General features: G+C 40.7%; 1 protein-coding gene across 1 annotated transcript in view; it reads right to left on the reverse strand.

Annotated features, from left to right (window-relative positions):
• Positions 1–6,583: 6,583 nt before the first annotated feature.
• LOC307074847 (mediator of RNA polymerase II transcription subunit 13-like) overlaps positions 6,584–18,673 on the reverse strand; it is a 149,821-nt gene continuing 137,731 nt past the window's right edge. Inside the window, exons 24-31 of the mRNA XM_079735232.1 lie at positions 18,410–18,633; positions 17,435–17,577; positions 15,433–15,591; positions 14,884–15,048; positions 11,077–11,246; positions 10,255–10,419; positions 9,435–9,544; positions 6,584–7,968 (exon numbers count right to left, since the gene is read on the reverse strand). Coding sequence (XP_079591358.1) covers positions 7,836–7,968; positions 9,435–9,544; positions 10,255–10,419; positions 11,077–11,246; positions 14,884–15,048; positions 15,433–15,591; positions 17,435–17,577; positions 18,410–18,633 — 1,269 coding nt within the window. The 3' untranslated portion in view covers positions 6,584–7,835. The remainder of the gene's footprint in view (positions 7,969–9,434; positions 9,545–10,254; positions 10,420–11,076; positions 11,247–14,883; positions 15,049–15,432; positions 15,592–17,434; positions 17,578–18,409; positions 18,634–18,673) is intronic.

The following is an 18,673-nucleotide window of genomic DNA, read 5'->3' on the forward strand; positions in this document are numbered from 1 at the left end:
GTTTGGTTCTAAATGTATTTTTATTTGAATCCACAGCAACGTCTCAACCTGTTGGAACCGGCAGGATGCGGTCATCAGCTTCACTGTCGTCATAAATCAACTTGTTGTTGTCTCACAGTTTATGAAGACAGTTTATTAAGCTTCTCTCTCTTTGTTGACATCGGCCAAAGTGCTAAGTGGGCTTCATGTTGGAGTGTGAGCACATAATACCACAAATGTGTATTGTGCTGACTCTAAAATTTCCGCCTTGGGCCTACTCAAGGCCTCCAAAATTCATGAAATGAAAAAAACATTTTCACGCTGGCCTTGGTGCCAACTGGCAGATGTTCTCTCACTTCAGCCCTTTAAACAAAAGCTATTATATTATTTTAGATAGTAGCTTGCATTGAGCATAATTCTTGGTTCCCTCTCAGCCATCTGGAGGGTGAGGCTGAGTGTAGATGTGGTCAGCCCGCACTGAGAACGTGCTGTTTAACACCTAGGCACTGAACACGATGGGTACTGTATAATATGTGGGCACTGAACACGATGGGAACTGTATAATATCTGGGTACTGAACACGATGGGAACTGTATAATACCTGGGCACTGAACACGATGGGTACTGTATAATACCTGGGTACTGAAAACGATGGGAACTGTATAATATGTGGGTACTGAACACAATGGGGACTGTATAATATCTGGGTACTGAACACGATGGGAACTGTGTAATACCTGGGCACTGAACACAATGGTCAATCATCATTGGTACTATATAAGGCCTGCCCACCACTATGTATGTGAAAGGAAATTTTCCGCCATAGAAACCTAGTGATATTACTTATACTCTCCTGACAAAATACGTAAACAAGTCGGTCTTCATATATTTGTACAACACAAACAAAACAATATGTTATGGAAAAACCAAAATCAGTCCTCCATACATTGTCCTCAGTAAAGAACAATATAGGGTCGTAGCTTGCAGAGTAATAATGAAACCATGTAGTAACCCTAGTTTAACCCTAGTCTTCTCTTGATTCTCGACAATATTTAGTTGGTGAACCTCAAACTGGCCAGGCTGGCCCTTTTTATCTTCCCGTCCGTGTGACAAAGTCCAACCACCTTTCAGTATCGGCCCCCCAGACTAGGCCAGCGCTAACCTGGATTAATTTCTTCTTTTCTTTTGCACCTGGTACATCAAAAATCCCACCGTTTAAAGAACCCCCCTGAGCACACACACACACACACACACACACACACACACACACACACACACACACACACACACATTTATGCATACACACACACACACACTCACACACACACACACAGACACACAAAGTTACCCACATAAATGTATGCATGCACTTACACACATGTATGCACACTCACACACACATGTACGCATGCACACACATATAACCACACAAACACATGTACGCATGCACACACACGCACACAAACACACACACACACACACACACACACAGAAATATGAATGCATGCACAGACACACACACACACACTCATAAACACACATATACATATGCCCACACATACAAACATGGAAACATTCTTTTTCAAACACGTGTGCATGCATGCACATGTTATGCTCTGATGTTTTGGTGTGGTTTTGTGTCTCCGTTTCTGTTTTCCTTTCCCTTCCCTTTTTTAGAACTTCAAATATGGTTGTTGTGGTGTTCCTGCTGCTTTCATTGCTGTATGCTTACCTATGAGACCTAAAGGGCCTTCTCTAAAGCCGACCTGTGCAGACAGGCTCGCTCACTTGCCTGCACTTAAGCTTAGCCTTTATTGCCATTGGTCACCTTAGATTTTGGTCGGTCCTGTAAGACACTGAGAGTGGTGAGCAGCCTTTCATTTGGTGGTTGATTTCCTCTTGTTCAGTGAGGAAGCTAGGATAACCTATTGTATTCTGTTAAACTATTAGGAAGATGATCTAGTTTTAAGATACGTCCTGATGTCTCGTAGCTTCTCTTACCAACCTTATAATAATAATAATAATAATAATTGATCAGTTTTTTATAGCGCTTTTTCAGTGTTAAATACGCTTTACAAATAAGAAAGGAATACATGCAGACAGTACAGACAATCAAACAAAAGGGAAAAAAATATATACAACACCACAAAAATAGGCAACACATAAAAAATAAAATAAATAAAAATAAATAAAATTATAATAATAATAATAATAATAATAATAATAATAACAATAATAATAATAATAATAATAAATAAAATAAAATAAATAAAATAATAATAATAAAAATAAAAAATAAACAACACCACAACAATAGGATTAACACATTAAGAGAGCGGGAGAGAGTGGAAGATGGCGGAGGATGATTTGTCAAATGTTGTAGGTGGTCCTGAAGGGATAGGTTTTAAGTTGACTTTTGAATGAACAGAGTGTACCAGAGTTTCGGATGGCCAGAGGGAGGGAGTTCCAGAGGGTAGGGGCGGCGATGGCGAAGGCTCTGTCCCCCAGGGTGTGATACTTGGTCTTGGTGATGGAGGTGAGAAGGTTGGCATCAGCGGAGCATAGGCGGCGAGTGGGGGAGTGGCGATGGAGGAGATCTGTTATGTACGAGGGTGCAAAGTTGTTTAGCGCTTTGTAGGTGGTGGGGAGAATCTTGAAATTGATGCGTTGTTTTATTGGAAGTCAATGAAGCTGACGGAGGATGGGAGTTATGTGTTCTCTGGAGGGGGAGTTAGTAAGCAGTCGGGCAGCAGCGTTTTGAAAATATTGCAATTTTTGAAGAATAGTGGAGGGGAGGCCATACAGAATGCTATTGCAATAGTCGAGTCTGCAAGTGATGAAGGCGTGGATTAGTGTTTCGGCAGCTGAGGATGAAAGGGTGGGTCGAAGGCGTGCAATGTTGCGGAGGTGGGAGAAAGTTGTTTTTCTGACGCTGTTTATGTGTGACTTGAAGGAGAGCGTGGGGTCCATGATGATGCCGAGGTTTCTGACCAGGGGGGAGGGAGTGACAGAGTGACCATCGAGGCAAAGTGAGAAGTTCTGGGAGGTGGGGATGATGGTTTTTGGGCCAAAGATGATCATTTCTTTGAATAAAATAAGTTTTATTGCCGTTGAGTTTGAGGAAGTTGTGGTCCATCCAGGTTTTGATGTCCGTGAGACAGTTGGTGAGAGTGGATAGGAAGGCAGGAGTAATTGTTATGGTGGTGATATATAGTTGGGTATCGTCAGCGTAACAGTGAAATTGAAGACCATGGCGGCGGATGATGTGACCCAGTGGGAGCATGTAGAGGATGAAGGGGATGGGGCCAAGCACTGAGCCTTGGGGGACTCCATGTGAGACAGGGATGGTGTGGGATTTGTGGTTGTTGATGGAGATTATTATGCTTATTATGGGTTATTTATTCAATTCAGTCTTTGGTTTCATTTGAAACGCTGTTCTCTTCTCACCGTGGTCGGCCTCTGTCGCCTGTTCCAGGGGATCGTCACAGGGCTCACACACACACACTACACCACACCAACCAACACATACACAAGCTGCTTCACACGCACGCTCATACACACATCGCATGCACGCTCGTACACACACGCATACACACAACGTTACATGTATTACTTTGTGCAGACAAAAAGGTCAACACAGGATATGCATCATTTTGCAATGCAGATGGAAAACCAACATAGACCAAACACTTTTGTGCCCAAACGCTGGTATTTAACAGCAAGTCTGACGTTACAGGGTAATAATTTATTAAATTGTCACGTACAAAGGGATCTTCTTCTTTAGATCCCCCTCCCACATGGCTCCCATTAAGCGCTGCTCTTTCAGGAGCTGACCATACCATTAACCCTCTTAACTGGCCTCAGAGACAGCGTCCATTCTCCAACATCAGCAGTCCAAAACACAAGGTAGGGATAAAAACACTATTGAAAGGTTAATTCTGAAGACCAGTCCATTTACCGTCTTTGTCCGGCCTGGAGGCCATTTGGCTGGGGGGCAGCAGGCAGTGAAAGGACACACACACACAAACACACGCACACACGCACACACACACACAAACACACGCAAGGTGAAGCATCAAGAGTGATGGTGGTGGTGGTAGGGGTGGTGGTGGTGGTGTTGGTGGTGGTGGTGTTGGTAGGGTTGGTGGTGGTGGTGGGGTTGGGGAGGGGTGGGGTGGACGCATTGGGAGTCAATCAAAGAGTCCACTTCCGATGGCCATTAGACAACCTTCACCCGCCGACAACAAGAGTCCATTGAATGACTGGTGGCTTCAACCCCCTCACTTCTCTTCTTTCACCAGCCCCTCTTCTCCATTGTTGCTGATAATCCACTTTCTTCAGTTTTGCCGGCCATTTCGCCGTTTTGGCCTGAATCTCCATGAGTGATGTCCTCATTGGGATTCAGGTAAGAGTTGTTCTCTCAAGTAGGCCTTTTTATATGACTGCCCCCTCTGGTCTCTGCGCTGTCTCTCTTAGTCTGGGACCTCTTTTAGTGGAGTCATTAGGCATGTTTCCTGCACTGCTGCTCACACACACATGCACACACAAACACGCAAACACACACACACACAGACACGCACATGCACACACCAACACACATACACGCACATGCACACACCAACACACATACACACACACACACAAACACACACAAATGCACACGCAAACCCACACTCACACAAACGCACATGCAAACTTACACACAAACACATGAAAATAGAGCAAAAGATAAACAGAATGCCTTTCTATATTTTGTAACCCCTTTTTTTCCCCACATGCGCACACATACACACGCATGAATGAACAACAGCGCTGTACACATACACACATTGGACATTAGAAAATACGTACACGCTCAAACCTGTAAACATTATCACAGGAGCTTAAGTCATAATCCCTGAACGGCTTTGACTCTTGATTTAAACGTGTTTCAGGAAATTGCTGCAAAAATGCCATCATATCAATTCCACAAATTACATTCTTCCATCGTTGCCTCCATTTTGGAGACCAGCAGCAGAGCCACACGATAACTAAGACGCCTCAACCATAATCATCTCATCTTCTCGTTTCTCTCTGTCAAATCAGATATCACAGGGGCCACTCTGCCCTCGAGCCTTCAGGAGCAGTGAGTGACACACAAACACATACACACTTGCACGCTTACGCACGCACACACACACACACACACACACGCACACGCACACACACACACACACACACACACACACACACACATACACACACACAGGGGTTGGTTTTCATAAGATACCTCTTCTAATTACCCACCCTACTGTTGTTGTAGTCTCCCCATCCGTTAAAACGACCTGCTGCTCGGCTGGAACAGGAAGGTGTCATTAACAGTAGAAAAACATGCATTTGCTTTACTTTATGAATTGGATTGAATGACGGGCCAAACACTTGCTGTAAAATTTCGATTTTTGTTTTCAAAACAGGATGGGCTTGTGGAATGTAGGCCCATAGAAAACCTGCTCTATGGAAATCACCCAACGTGATCACTCATCTTTATCGCTCACTTCAGAGGAGAACGCTGTTGAACATCGCACACGTCGTCGCTATCCATCCGTGAGAGAGAGTGTATTTAGACATAAAGTCCCCCTCATGCACAAGGTTATCCTAAGGAGAGATTATCTTTTAACATGTGTAGCTTTTCCAACGTTGGGGACGTTTGGAGATGATAGTTTCCACACGTCTCTGCGTTGACAGCCCGGCTCCCCAACGGCAGATTTTCGCCCTCATACATTGTATAATCTCGATTATAAAATGGTACGCAATGGACCAAACCATGTCCAACATTAAGATGGCATGGTAGTATAAGCATGGAAGCTTTTATGAATGTGTTTCTAAAGTAAACTAGTAGATTGCTAGTATAAACATCCATCCCAACAGAGGGTTGGGAGGAGGTTGCGTGTCTAACAGTGTTATTGTTTGTGGTGTAGGCCTACTGTTGTAAAGCTGTATCCACCCATAGTAGGCTATAGTAGGCTAGTGAGCGTAATATGGGATGAGTTCAAATTAGTTAGGCCTATGTCTGTTTACCATCATACATATTTGTGATAAAAATAACACAGGTCAAGCAATTTCAAAAGTTTTAATAATTTACTAAAAAAAGGAGTGTAAAAGTCACAGATCCTTTCTGTTTTATGTGGATCTGTTCAATATTCAAAGTGATGGCATATGCAACAATTTCTCCCAAACAAAATGTGTGTGTGTGTGTGTTTGTGTGTGTGTGTTTGTGTGTATGTGTATGTGTGCACTTGATTGGTAACTCTGCCCCATCCTAAATGAGTTTTGCACTGTATATTGTATATCAAAAAAAGCTCACAGCAAAAAATACGTTTTTGTATGAAGCGCTTAATGTAATCCAAGCAGCGTAATATGTACAGCTTTAAGAAACCCCAAAAGCACAGTTAAAAAGTAGCTATATACTGTGTGTATATATTTATATGTATACACACATATATATATATATATATATATATATATATATATATATATATATATATATATATATATATGCTCTGTATATATGTATGTATATATATATATATATATATATATATATATATAAACATGCTAGTCATTAAAAACAAACAGGCCACCCAGTGAAGCTCAAAAAAAAAAAGAAAAGCTGAACCCCTATGTACAATAAACTTGAATATTGAAATGCCATATACTATTGCAGATTTCAATTTAATTTAGCAAAAAACTTAAAATAATGCATCTTTCCTGCCACAGTAAGATGATTAGTAAGAAAACGAAATAGGCCTACCAGAAATTAAAAACTTGATAAAATGTTGTGTCAGCTTGTGTCTGTTCCGATCAGAATTATTATCTTTAGTTTTGTTGGCTTGGAAAAAGGTAATATATATTTATATATAAACATACATCTTATTTTAATGACACAATATAATTTGTATAAATATGGCATTTTTACAATTCTTTAAAATTACTTTTTTTGATCGCCCGACAATTTGTATTTGAGTGAAAACACTTTGTTTAACATTTTCTTGTTTTAAATATTAAAAATAAGTCTTAATTCTTTGCAAATTAAAGGTTTACATTATAAATAACACTTGTGTCAACAATTGGTCAAAAATTACCAATTTTGTTCATATCTACAACCACAAAATTGTAATTTCATTTCAGGAAGGTGAGAAAAAAAGTGCAATTACCAAATGCTCTCCCTTCGGAGCAAATTATGAGAGATGCCTCTTCAAAGGCAAACAAACACAGAAACATAATGAAAAACCAACAAATTGCAAGTCCCAAGGGATTTAAAACTGTAGTTCAATACAAAAAATATAATACAAACAAATCAATTAATGTAAAAAATCAACATGTTACTGTGGTCAGTTCATTTTGCTGGTTGTATAGTTTGGACATAAGTACCCTACACAGGTCTCCCTTCACAGATCAAATAAAAAGTGTTAAATTCAAAGCATTTCAAAATGCCCTGAAGGCTTTCGGTCGTCCGCCCATATTGAAAGACGTCACGGCCAAAGCCCCGTTTTGTTTTGTCTGTAGAAAGCAAACCCAACCGGTCTGCTATTTTCTTCCCATGGAAAGAGTAAGGATTGGCACAATGTTGGGACATAGTATTTTCTTTATGTTCAGGATACGTTTGCAGATGTCGAGTACAAATATAGGAGGTCGACATCATAAGCTTGTCGTGGCGCGACCCCCGCTCTTCTCTTGGCTGGTCCTTGTCTTTGGCTGTGAGACAATTATCATCAGAAGAACTCTGGTGCCCCCTGGTGCCCATACGAAAGAAATCAGACAAAACAGAACGACTCCCCATCCCTAATAGATTGTTGTCCTTGCAATTTCATGCAGCGCTAAAGCATCTTTAGAATGGCGTTATACATCTGAGTTAGCACCGCCAGGTGGACCGGCAGACAGGACTGGCGATCCTGCGTTGCAGGGGAACAGGTCAGCCAGGAGAGGGCGTTGTACTGCTCCAAAACAAACCTGACAGGGGGAGACAGAAAACATTAATAAACATAGTCTAAACACTCACCAATTTAAATATTCTCCTTATATGCTCCATCTCCAGATCAGGTGAATAAACCCAATTTAAACCTATAAACAGTCTTGATGCAAAATCACCAAACAAGCTATTATCAACAAAAATGACCACGTATGATGAATGAAAGTGTATGCATAAAGTTAAACATATAATTTCTGATATAGAAATAAATGTTGTTGCCATCTCTTTTTAAATTACCATTACAAGGTAATTTAAAAAGAGATTTAAATCTAAATCTGATTTAATCTAAATCTGATTCAAAATGAAGATGGCTACAGGACTTAATGGAGCCCCGTTGGCCCAACTCTCTGGATATTGATGGTCAAACCCGGGCTTCATAAAACAACCAGAGCTATGAACACTGAGCAAACGTATGAACGTTGGACAGGATATTTCAGATTGTGGGCTTCAATCTAATCCTTCTTCTTGGAGGATGGAGTAATCGACGATCTGTGTTCATAACCATAGAGGAATAATTTTCTCCATGGTTAGGTTATGAACACAGACCACTGCGTCTATCACATTTCATCAGATTATTATTTCAGGCACTCACAGAACATAAAATGCATAGGGAAAGCATAACCAATCCGTTAAAGAGCACCTATTATGCTTTTTCGACTTTTATGAGCTATAAACGTTGTTATAATGATTTATAGTAATGTTTAACCATACTAAAGTGTCAAATAATGACGTACATGCATTTAGACGTATTCCCTGCTGACCGTCTGGGGTGGCTGTGCAGAGCGCTAAACACTAGGGACGCCGGTCGCGATTCACTTGTTCAAATTTCCGGGATTTATCTACGTAGAACAATCCGGATTTTCCATGCATGGTAATGCTGCAACATGCTCTTCCGGAAGGTAACCAATCACAACGGAGTGGGGTTGGCAGGAGGGGGGCCAGGGGGCGGAGAAGGACAAAGCCGAGTGTTGACAGCGAATGCTGAAATGGCCGAGATGAAAGGAAGAGTTTCCCGAAAATCTAAAAAGTTTTTTGTGCTGTCATTCTTGCCAGGTTGCTCTATAGGAGTCATTAATAAGAAATTAAGACCAGAAAAGTAGTATAATAGGAGATCTTTAAATACAAAAATGAAATTCTGGTTGTTTGACTGTTGCCAATCGCTGCTGGAAATCTAGAGTGTAAATGACCTAGGTACTTACTTTCTTGTTGATAAAACAAAGAATAAACAGCATAGTTTTGATTTCAGATTAAGTGTTAAGAATCTTTAGATTCAAAATTTAGCAACTAAAACTAAAAATGACATTTGTAAATAATAATAATAATAATAATAATAATAATAATAATAATAATAATAATAATAATAACAATTAGAATAATAAATACATAAATTATAATAATTATTATTCTTATAGTAATAACTCTTATGATTATAATAAGGTCAGCTTACCTGAGAACATCAGAAGTGGTTTTAGAATCCAGAGGGTGAGAAATCTTCTTGGCCTTTTCTGAAACTGGCTCTTCTGATTGGGCCATGGAGATATGGTGATGGAGAGAGGCCTGGGAAGAGCAGACAGGGAGAACATAAATATCCCCTTCTCAAACCACTTAACTATGTGTTTAACCCACGACTGCCTAGCATGGGGGAGTTTTACCAAGAACAAGTTGTGTTCTTCAGTTGATTAGACCCTAGAAAACAGCATTGCCTCTAAATAATGTCAATGTTATAAGAGACGGCTTAACACGTGTAATCATTTCTGTACTCGCTTTCAACAGTTTCAAGCTCAACAACTATCCCGATGCTTGGTTGGCCTTCTGTACCATTCTGTGTGTTCAAATATTGATCAATCGCTTCATTATTTATTGAGAAACAAACTGTCCTCTTAAGCTACATTAGTAAGGACATGAAAACACTGAGGAACCCTATTCAACACACACAGGAGGGGTCTACATATAGCAATATTATTTTGTTAATTAACTTTATTTATTCATACAGCACAAGCTCACCTTTGCTAGCATTAGGCTAGACTTGACCATAGTTTATCTGTCGGCCCTCAATCTTTAACCTGACAATTTCCTCTTATTTAGACTATGTTTCTAACATGTTGAGATTGCTTTTGTTTTATTTATTTCCTTCGCTGTCTGTCTGTAGCTGTTATGAAACGTCCGGCTACTGCATGTTTGGCTGGCTGGCTAACAATAGAGGAACATAAAGGCTGTCACCCTGATAAGAGCTTTAAGGATTGTTGATTCTCTGTTAATGCTGTTACCTTCAGGAATAGCGGACACTGGTTCTGGGCCTGGGGGTAGGAGGCCCAGAACCAGTGGGGCAGCCCGGCAGCCTGGGCCGTGGAGACATAGTAGCCCAGGGCCAGGGGCTGCTGCTTCAGCTCCTCAGCGGGGTGGTCCCGGGACAGCAGGCGGTCCCCTTGTGTCTACAGCGAGAGCAGGAAACAAATAATATAATGAATCATGGATACACTAACTAACTCATGAGCTAACGCAGCTAGCTTAGTGCTGGTGTGTGACCATGTTTCAAATATACAGATGATAGAGAAATGACATTCTGATTGTTGTCGTCTTCTGTCTGATGACAGAAGACAATCAGAATGTCATTTCTGTGTGTCATGATCAATTGTCATGATCGATTGAAGTGACTATTGTTTGATAGTAGAAGTTCAATCACTCCTTAATATTATGTTCAAGGTTTCACAGCCCTTTTTATGACACACCTAATATTCATATTAAATGCAATTTAATATGATGCAATTTAGTACATTATCTTTTTCAAATTATAGTTAATAATTTTCAAAAGTCCTGAATCCCTAAAATAACTGTGATTTTTTGGAATCAAAGATCCTGGCATGTGTCTTTACATCATATATTAGTAACAGGACACTGTAGCTAGTGTGTGTCACTGTCTTGTGTGTTGTCCCCTGACTCCACACATGGAAGAACGAACAGCCCTCCTTCAAAGGCCCACCAAACACGGCCCACACCTTCACCTACTAGGAACCCGTCTCTATCATCTCATGGCCTGATAATCATCATCAGGTCAGGCTTGACTAGGCATATAGGCTGCCGTTGCTCACCCGGGCGTGCTGAAAGTGCGAGCCGATCCCCATTCCACTTGGGGAGCCGGGGGAGGGCACAGGGGAGGTGTTGGGGGAGGGGTGGAGGTTCCCTGTGATGAGCATCATGTCATGGCCGATGTCGTTCTCCAACTCATCCGTGTCAGGGAAGGGCAGGTCGAACATGTCGTCTGGAAAAAAGAGGAGTGAGAATGTTTGTAAACACATATAGCTACAGAACGTCTGTAAACACATAGTTACAGAACATCTGTAAACACAAAGAGTAACAGAATGTTTGTAAACACATAGAGTTACAGAACGTCTGTAAACACATAGTTACAGAACGTCTGTAAACACAAAGAGTAACAGAATGTTTGTAAACACATAGAGTTGCAGAACGTGAACACACAGGGAGTTACAGAACGTCTGTAATCACATAGTTACAGAAAGTTTGTAAACGAATAGTTACAGAACATTTGTCAACACAGAGTTACAGACTGTAAACACATAGTTACAGAACATCTGTAAACACATAGAGTTACAGAACATCTGTAAACAGAGTTACAGAACGTTTCTAAACATATTGAGTTACAGACTGTTATTCACATAGAGTTACAGAACGTCTGTATACACACAGTTACAGAACGTCTGTAAACACACAGTTACAGTACATCAGTAATCACATAGAGTTACAGAACATTTATACACACAGAGTTAGAGAACGTTACACACATAGTTACAGAACATCTGTAAAGATAGAGTAACAGAAAGTTAACACACACATAGTTACAGAACCTTAACATTTACATTTAGTGCATTTAGCAGACGCTTTTATTCAAAGCAACTTACAATAAGTACATTTGCCATAAGAAACTGAAAAAATATTTTGCTGTCGATGCAGTAGGTGCAAAGCACTAAAAATCGCTAGGTTAACACATTTCCCATATTCAACAAAGATAGCTAGGATAAGATGCCACATAACTAAGTACTATAACTTAATATGACATACAATAAGTGCGTCCATTAAGTGCCAGGATGTACAACATATAATGTTGTACATGCATGCATTGTAAATGCATGCGTTCATGCTCTGAACCACAACAAGCACTGTGCTATTTATTTTGTTAGATGCCCACAAACAAATTAACCGTCAGAGCAGTGCTATTCTTTCGTAAAATTACCGGAATTCCTTTCAGTGAGTTAACTGTTGTCTGAATCATAAAAGTGTGAAGCTAAACATATGCTAACGGCTAGTGCCGATATTTAAACCTGTCTATATGAGGGTCTGTAAGCAATGCGTTTTCCACACAACGTAGTTAACCATTTTATATTTGGTTCAGATCCTACCTATCTGATAGAACCTTTTCTGTCAGCCTCGGGGACTTTAAATCCACCTCATCACCTCTATCATGTGGTGTTCCCCAGGGCTCTATTTTTGCACCCATCCTATTTGCCCTATACATGCCTCTGCTAGGCTCCATTTTCAGAAAATATGGCATCTCATTCCATAGCTATGCTGACGACACACAAATTTACATACCTCTGAAAGGACAAGATTCCACCACTAATAAATGTCTCTTAAACTGTCTGGAGGATGTCAAAGCTTGGATAGCCTTACATTTTTTGAGCTTCAATGACAAAATGGCAAAATGGAGGTCCTATTATTAGGACCAGGTACTAACTGTAACACCAATGGTATCGACTTAAGCACCCTCAACCCATATGTCAAGTCCCATATAAGAAGCTTGGGTGTAATACTGGATACAATTCTTACTTTTGACAAACAGGTTAAGTCTGTTGTGAAATCAAGTATCTTTCAGTTGTGAAATATTTCTAAAGTAAAACCTTTTCTGACTGTCACTGACTTTGAAAAAGTAATCCATGCATTTGTAACTACCAGGCTGGACTACTGTAATTCCCTATATGTTGGTCTCAACAAAGCCACCCTCTCTCGCTTACAGTTCCTTCAAAATGCTGCAGCTCGCCTACCAACGGGCACCCGTAAGGGTGAACATATTTCCCCCATCTTAGCCACCCTTCACAACATTTAAATGCTTAAATGGAAAAGCCCCTATTTATCTGACTTACTAGTCAAATACATTCCTATAAGAAGTCTCAGATCCTCTGACCTGCACTTACTGGCTGTTCCCAAAACTAAACACAAATGTAGAGGAGATAGGGCATTTGCTGCTGTTGCCCCTAAACTATGGAACAGCTTGCCACTGCATATTAAATTGTCCCCCTCTGTAGCTATTTTTAAATCAAATCTTAAAACTCATCTCTACTCTATTGCCTTTAATTCAGTATAACCTTTCTTTTACCTCATCTTTATCACAGCTTTTAGTCTTTTGATCCTGACTGCACATTGATTTATTGCATAGTGGCAACGTCTAGCCAACATTATCATTGTTATCACTGTCATTTTTATTATTACTATTGTTACTGTTATTATCGTCGTCTCAAATGTATGATTGTAACTTGTTTGTTTTTTTAGCACTTTGGTCAACTGTTGTTGTTTTTTAAATGTGCTTTACAAAAAAGTTGTATTAATGTTAAAGAGGTTGTGTAAATTTCAAACTGCATTGAGGTTTATTTTATTGAATTGTGTGATAGATGTAGTTAAAAGAGAAGAGAGTTTTCCCTCCTTTAGTTGTTTCACGCCGCCACCAGGGCTGCAGTAGGGCCGCAGCATGTTATTTTTCCCTTTGGTAAGAGAATTGCCTCATCAATATTTTGGTTTATTTTGTTGATTTATGAATGTTTGCATTGGTATTGTGATTCATGCAACATGTATAATGAGGACCTTTGAATGTAGATTTAAATGTATTGATTTATTCTGACTGTGTTGAATGAGCAATTTGGAGGAAGGTTTTTGAATATTATTCTAACTGTGCTACACAGGTCAGGTTTTTCTTTTTGACGTTTGAATCCATACTGAACTAGGATCCCCTGTGATGAAGACTTGAATTGAAATTCTTTGAACGGGCTGTGAGTTATCGACTGATGAAGAAGTGGTAGGACTCGCACACTACTCTACCGCAATACGGAACAATCACACTTATTGGTATGATTTACACCAAAGAGACTGAGTTACAATCCCCGGGTTACATTTTCTTTTATTCTGTTTTTTCTACTTGGGCCCAAGGTTATGTGATTAATGTGATTTATGTGAATGATAAGGTACAAGGTTAAGGTTGATTTGTACTGTTTAAAGAAAAAACGTTTGAATAATAAGTCGTCAACTAAACTGTTTCGTCCCATTAATTATTCATCTTGCTCCAGTAGTCAAACCTGGCAACGTGGCCCAGAACATTGTTTTATATAGAAATCTTAATCTGTTAATCCAAGAAGGTGTTACCCGTGGGCTAACCCCACCTGCTCCCAAGTGATATTGATGTGAATGAATTGTTAGTTGCGTTGCTGAAATGACATGATGCTACTTCAAATAAAGCCTATCCTACATGGCTCAGGTCCCAGTACATTTGAAATCAATTCAAGAGTTGCTTGGATGCATATGTGGGTTAAGCACTAGGTTTACTTTACAATTAAAAATAAGTTATTTGTTCAGACTTCATTTTGGGAGATGGTTTAAATAGCCTGAATAGGTCACTTCCACATTTTTCAAATGTACTATTTCTTTAAATACTCGGTTTGAGTATTTAAATTTGTTTAAATAAAAAAAAAATTCAAGAGCATTAGATACTCAGACTCACTGTTGTTTGAGTCTTTTGAGTACATTGAGTAGATGCATGAAGACACACACACAAAAACACACACACACGCACGCATGCACCCAAGGCCATATTGTGTAGGTGAGGGTGGGCCTACCGGTGTTGTCCTCGGTGGGGTAGGAGCTGGGGGCCAGCTGAGTGGTGGCAGAGGTGGGGAACACCAGGATGTGGGTGCAGGACGCGTCCTGGGGCGTGTTGAGCTGAGACGTCTGGAGATTCAGAGCGGTACTGCGGCCAAACACCGAGCCCATGGTCACCGCATCTACACAGACACACACACACAAATGTGCATTATTGTTGTTACTTTTTTCTTGTATATTTTTTCAGTTTTAAGCAAAAAAAAAACGTACAAGGTTCTATTACCGCCGTGAAGTCAAAATAAATACTATAAAAGCATTTATCTTTCCCTTGTGGGGGCTTGGGTCAGGGGTGTGTCATAAATATATGGCCTGTAAAACCCTTTGAGACTGTAATGTGATTAAGGGCTAAACAAATAAAATGTAATTGAATTGAATTAAAACATTTAATAATTAAAATGTTTCTTTTGTCAAACAAACATTTTCAAAAAATAAACATCCAAGATGATGATGATGTTACTCTTCATTCTTTCCAACCACAGGATACTATAAGCATCTATCAGACCCACCTGGCATCACCACCAGGGAGCCCTGGGGCTCAATGGCCACCAGGCAAGCGCTTAGGATGGACGGGGAGTCGGCTGCAGAGATGCCACACATGCGGCACGCCTCCCTCAGCTGACGGCTGATAGAGTGGAGGGAGTGCTCCCCCAGCAGAAAGCTCCAGTCTGGGGGAGAGGAGGAGCAGGAGCAACAGGGGGAGGAGGAGGTGGAGGAGAAGGAGGAGGATAAGGCAAAGGAGGAGCCAGAGGAGGAGGAGCAGGAGGAACAGGGAGAGGAGGAGGTGGAGGAGAAGGAGGAGGATGAGGCGGCGGAGGAGCAATAGGAGGAGGAGCAGGAGGAACAGGAGGGGGAGGAGAGGGAGGAGCAGAATGAACAGGAGGAGAGTTAGGAGGAGGAGGAGAATCAGAAGGAACAGGAGGAGAATGTGGAGGAGCAGAGGCAGGAGGAGAAGGAGAAGGAGGAAGAGAAGCAGGATACTTAGTATTACTTAGTATTGGGTAATTTAGCAGACACTTTCTCCTCCTCACATCCTTTTATGTGACGAATTGAGTTCTGAGAACCCAATCCAATCAAAGTTGGAGCAACTGCAAAAAGGTAACAGACAGTGAGAAGAAATTCTTTGTGTATTCCATGTATAATGTATCTTAAAGGGTAATTCCGGTGTAAAATGGATTTGGGATATGTTTTGTATGATAACGAGTTGAAACGTTCGTTTTGGAGCAAGAAAACCGTATATAGACGCTTTCTTCAGTTGGATGTTTTTAGCCGATTCTACCAAAACGCTATAAACTTGGAACGATGGGGGCACTGGTTATGGTAAAAACTAAATCGCTAGTAGCCCGACACTTCTTTGGTAGTATAATAAGGGTCTTAACATGTAAAACAGGCATTGAGAACTTTGTAAGTGTACAGATTGTTTATTAAAAAGGACATTTTATACACACAATACCATCAGTAGATCACCCGTCAACGCCATTTTGTTTTTAAGACTCGATAAGTAGATTGACGAACACAGAGCTTGCGTGTTGCTGACGGATGTCACAATCTCTGTGTTCAAAAAAAAACAATCAAAACTTAAAAACAATCTGTACACTTACAAAGTTCTCAATGCCTCGTTCTATATGTTAAGATCCTTATTATACTACCAAAGAAGTGTGGGGCTACTTTTAGCCTTTTAAGTGGTTTAAAATAGCGATTTAGTTTTTACCATAACCAGTGCCCCCATCGTTCCAAGTTTAAAGCGTTTTGAAAGATTCGGCTGAAAACAGCCAACTGAAGAAAGCGTCTATATGCGTTTTTTGTGCTCCAAAACGAACGTTTCAACTCGTTATCATACAAAATATATACCAAATCCATTTTACACCGGAATTACCCTTTAAGTTTTTTGTCTGTTTTGTGTTTTCTAAAAGATCACTGTAGATCAACAAGTGTGTCATATCGTCAATGTTTGAGGCAGAAATAGTTCCTGTGGAAAACCAGAATGTCAGACTAGGGCTAGAGACGAGTCAATCATCTTTAACCTATCAATAAACACATCCAAGTTAGAGAACGTGAAACAGCCACTAAAAACCACCAGTTAAATTAAGTACAGAATTGGATCTTATAATGTATGATGCATATACAAAATCGTTAGAACTTAACATAAACCAATATTAATAATAGCAATAATTAATTTATGTAATATAAAAACTGGCAATGATAGTGTCTCCAACAGGCACGAGAGAGAGCGTGAGAGAGTGCGAGAGAGAGAGAGAGAGAGAGAGAGAGAGAGAGAGAGAGGAGATAAATGACATCCCTAATATCTGCTCCTAGTAATAAAGTATATGATGAGTAAGAGTATATGATAAAATGATATGATAAAAGTATATAACAACAGTTTATGATAAGAGTATATGTAGCTGACTTAATAACTCCAATCATGCAAAGTATGTAAACGTATATGTCAAACCCTGTCGAAACGTAATTCTTAACGATTATTTTATAACTAAACTATTTGGTCTTGATTACCTTTGAGCTCCCCATGGCCCAGCCTGCCCAGCCGACCAATCACCAGCCTCCATGGCATTGAGCTCATCTGGATGAGGCCCACACACCACTCCCACAGCTTCTGCAGCCCCGCCTTCCTGGGGGACACCTTGGGCCGCCGAGCTCTGCGCCACAGAATGGTACACACACACACACACACACATCCACATACAGCAGGGGGCACATCCACACAAACATCCACACACACATCCAAACACAGCAGCGGGGATATCCACACACAAATCCACACACACATCAACACAAACATTAGGGGGCACACATCCACACACACACAGCAGGGTGCACACACACATCCACACACACACACACACACACACATACACACACACACACACACAAACACACACACACACACAACCACACCCAAATCCACCCACACACATCCACACACAGGTTGAGGAGGAGGTTACAGATCTGTCTCTCTTTGTCAAAGCACATGAAGGAATTTCATTTAACTCAATAACATTACATATATTTGATTATTCGATATTTTATGATTTGTATACATTTTTTTTATAATTTTAAGTAAATATGTATAAATAAATATTATTTTATATATAATTTTAGTAGATTAAGTAAAAAATGAAGACAAAAAAATAAAAGAAACAAAAACTTAAAATAGACAAAGTTTTAGAGTAATAGACTCTCCATAAAAAAACATCTGAACTACAAATTTTTTGGAGGGTAAAGTGTGCCCATCCCATCCAGGGAACGTGTCTCTATATATGTTGACTCTCGTCCATTTCCCGTCCCACCAGTGGAAACAGAATGTTCTTCTTTAAAGGACCCAGCTGTAGCTCCAACTCAGGCCACTAGAGGCCGCTCACAGGAAACGCTGAATAGTTGGTTCAAATGATTGCATTCTTGGTTCCTGTACCTGTGTTGCACGTGGACTGCAGGAGAACGCCGCTGAACAGTGAAACCCTAAGCCCTCACCTGTTTGGGACGTCGATGTTGATGACGCAGGTCTCAAGCAGCTCCCCCTGCTGGTCGGTGCAGGACACCAGGATGCAGCGCTGGTCGTGGGACAGGCAATACCCCACGAACAGCACGTTGTACCTGGGAGGGACCTCCGCCCACACCTCCCCCGGCTCCGGTTGCTTGGGCCGCGGGGCACCCAGAATGAAGAGGGGGGAATACAGCTGCACAGGCCTCGGGGGCTGGGGGAGGAGGAGGGGGAGGGAGGAAGGAAGTAAGGGC

This window comes from Pollachius pollachius (assembly GCF_949987615.1).
Source record: "Pollachius pollachius genome assembly, chromosome: 4".
NCBI lineage: Eukaryota > Metazoa > Chordata > Actinopteri > Gadiformes > Gadidae > Pollachius > Pollachius pollachius.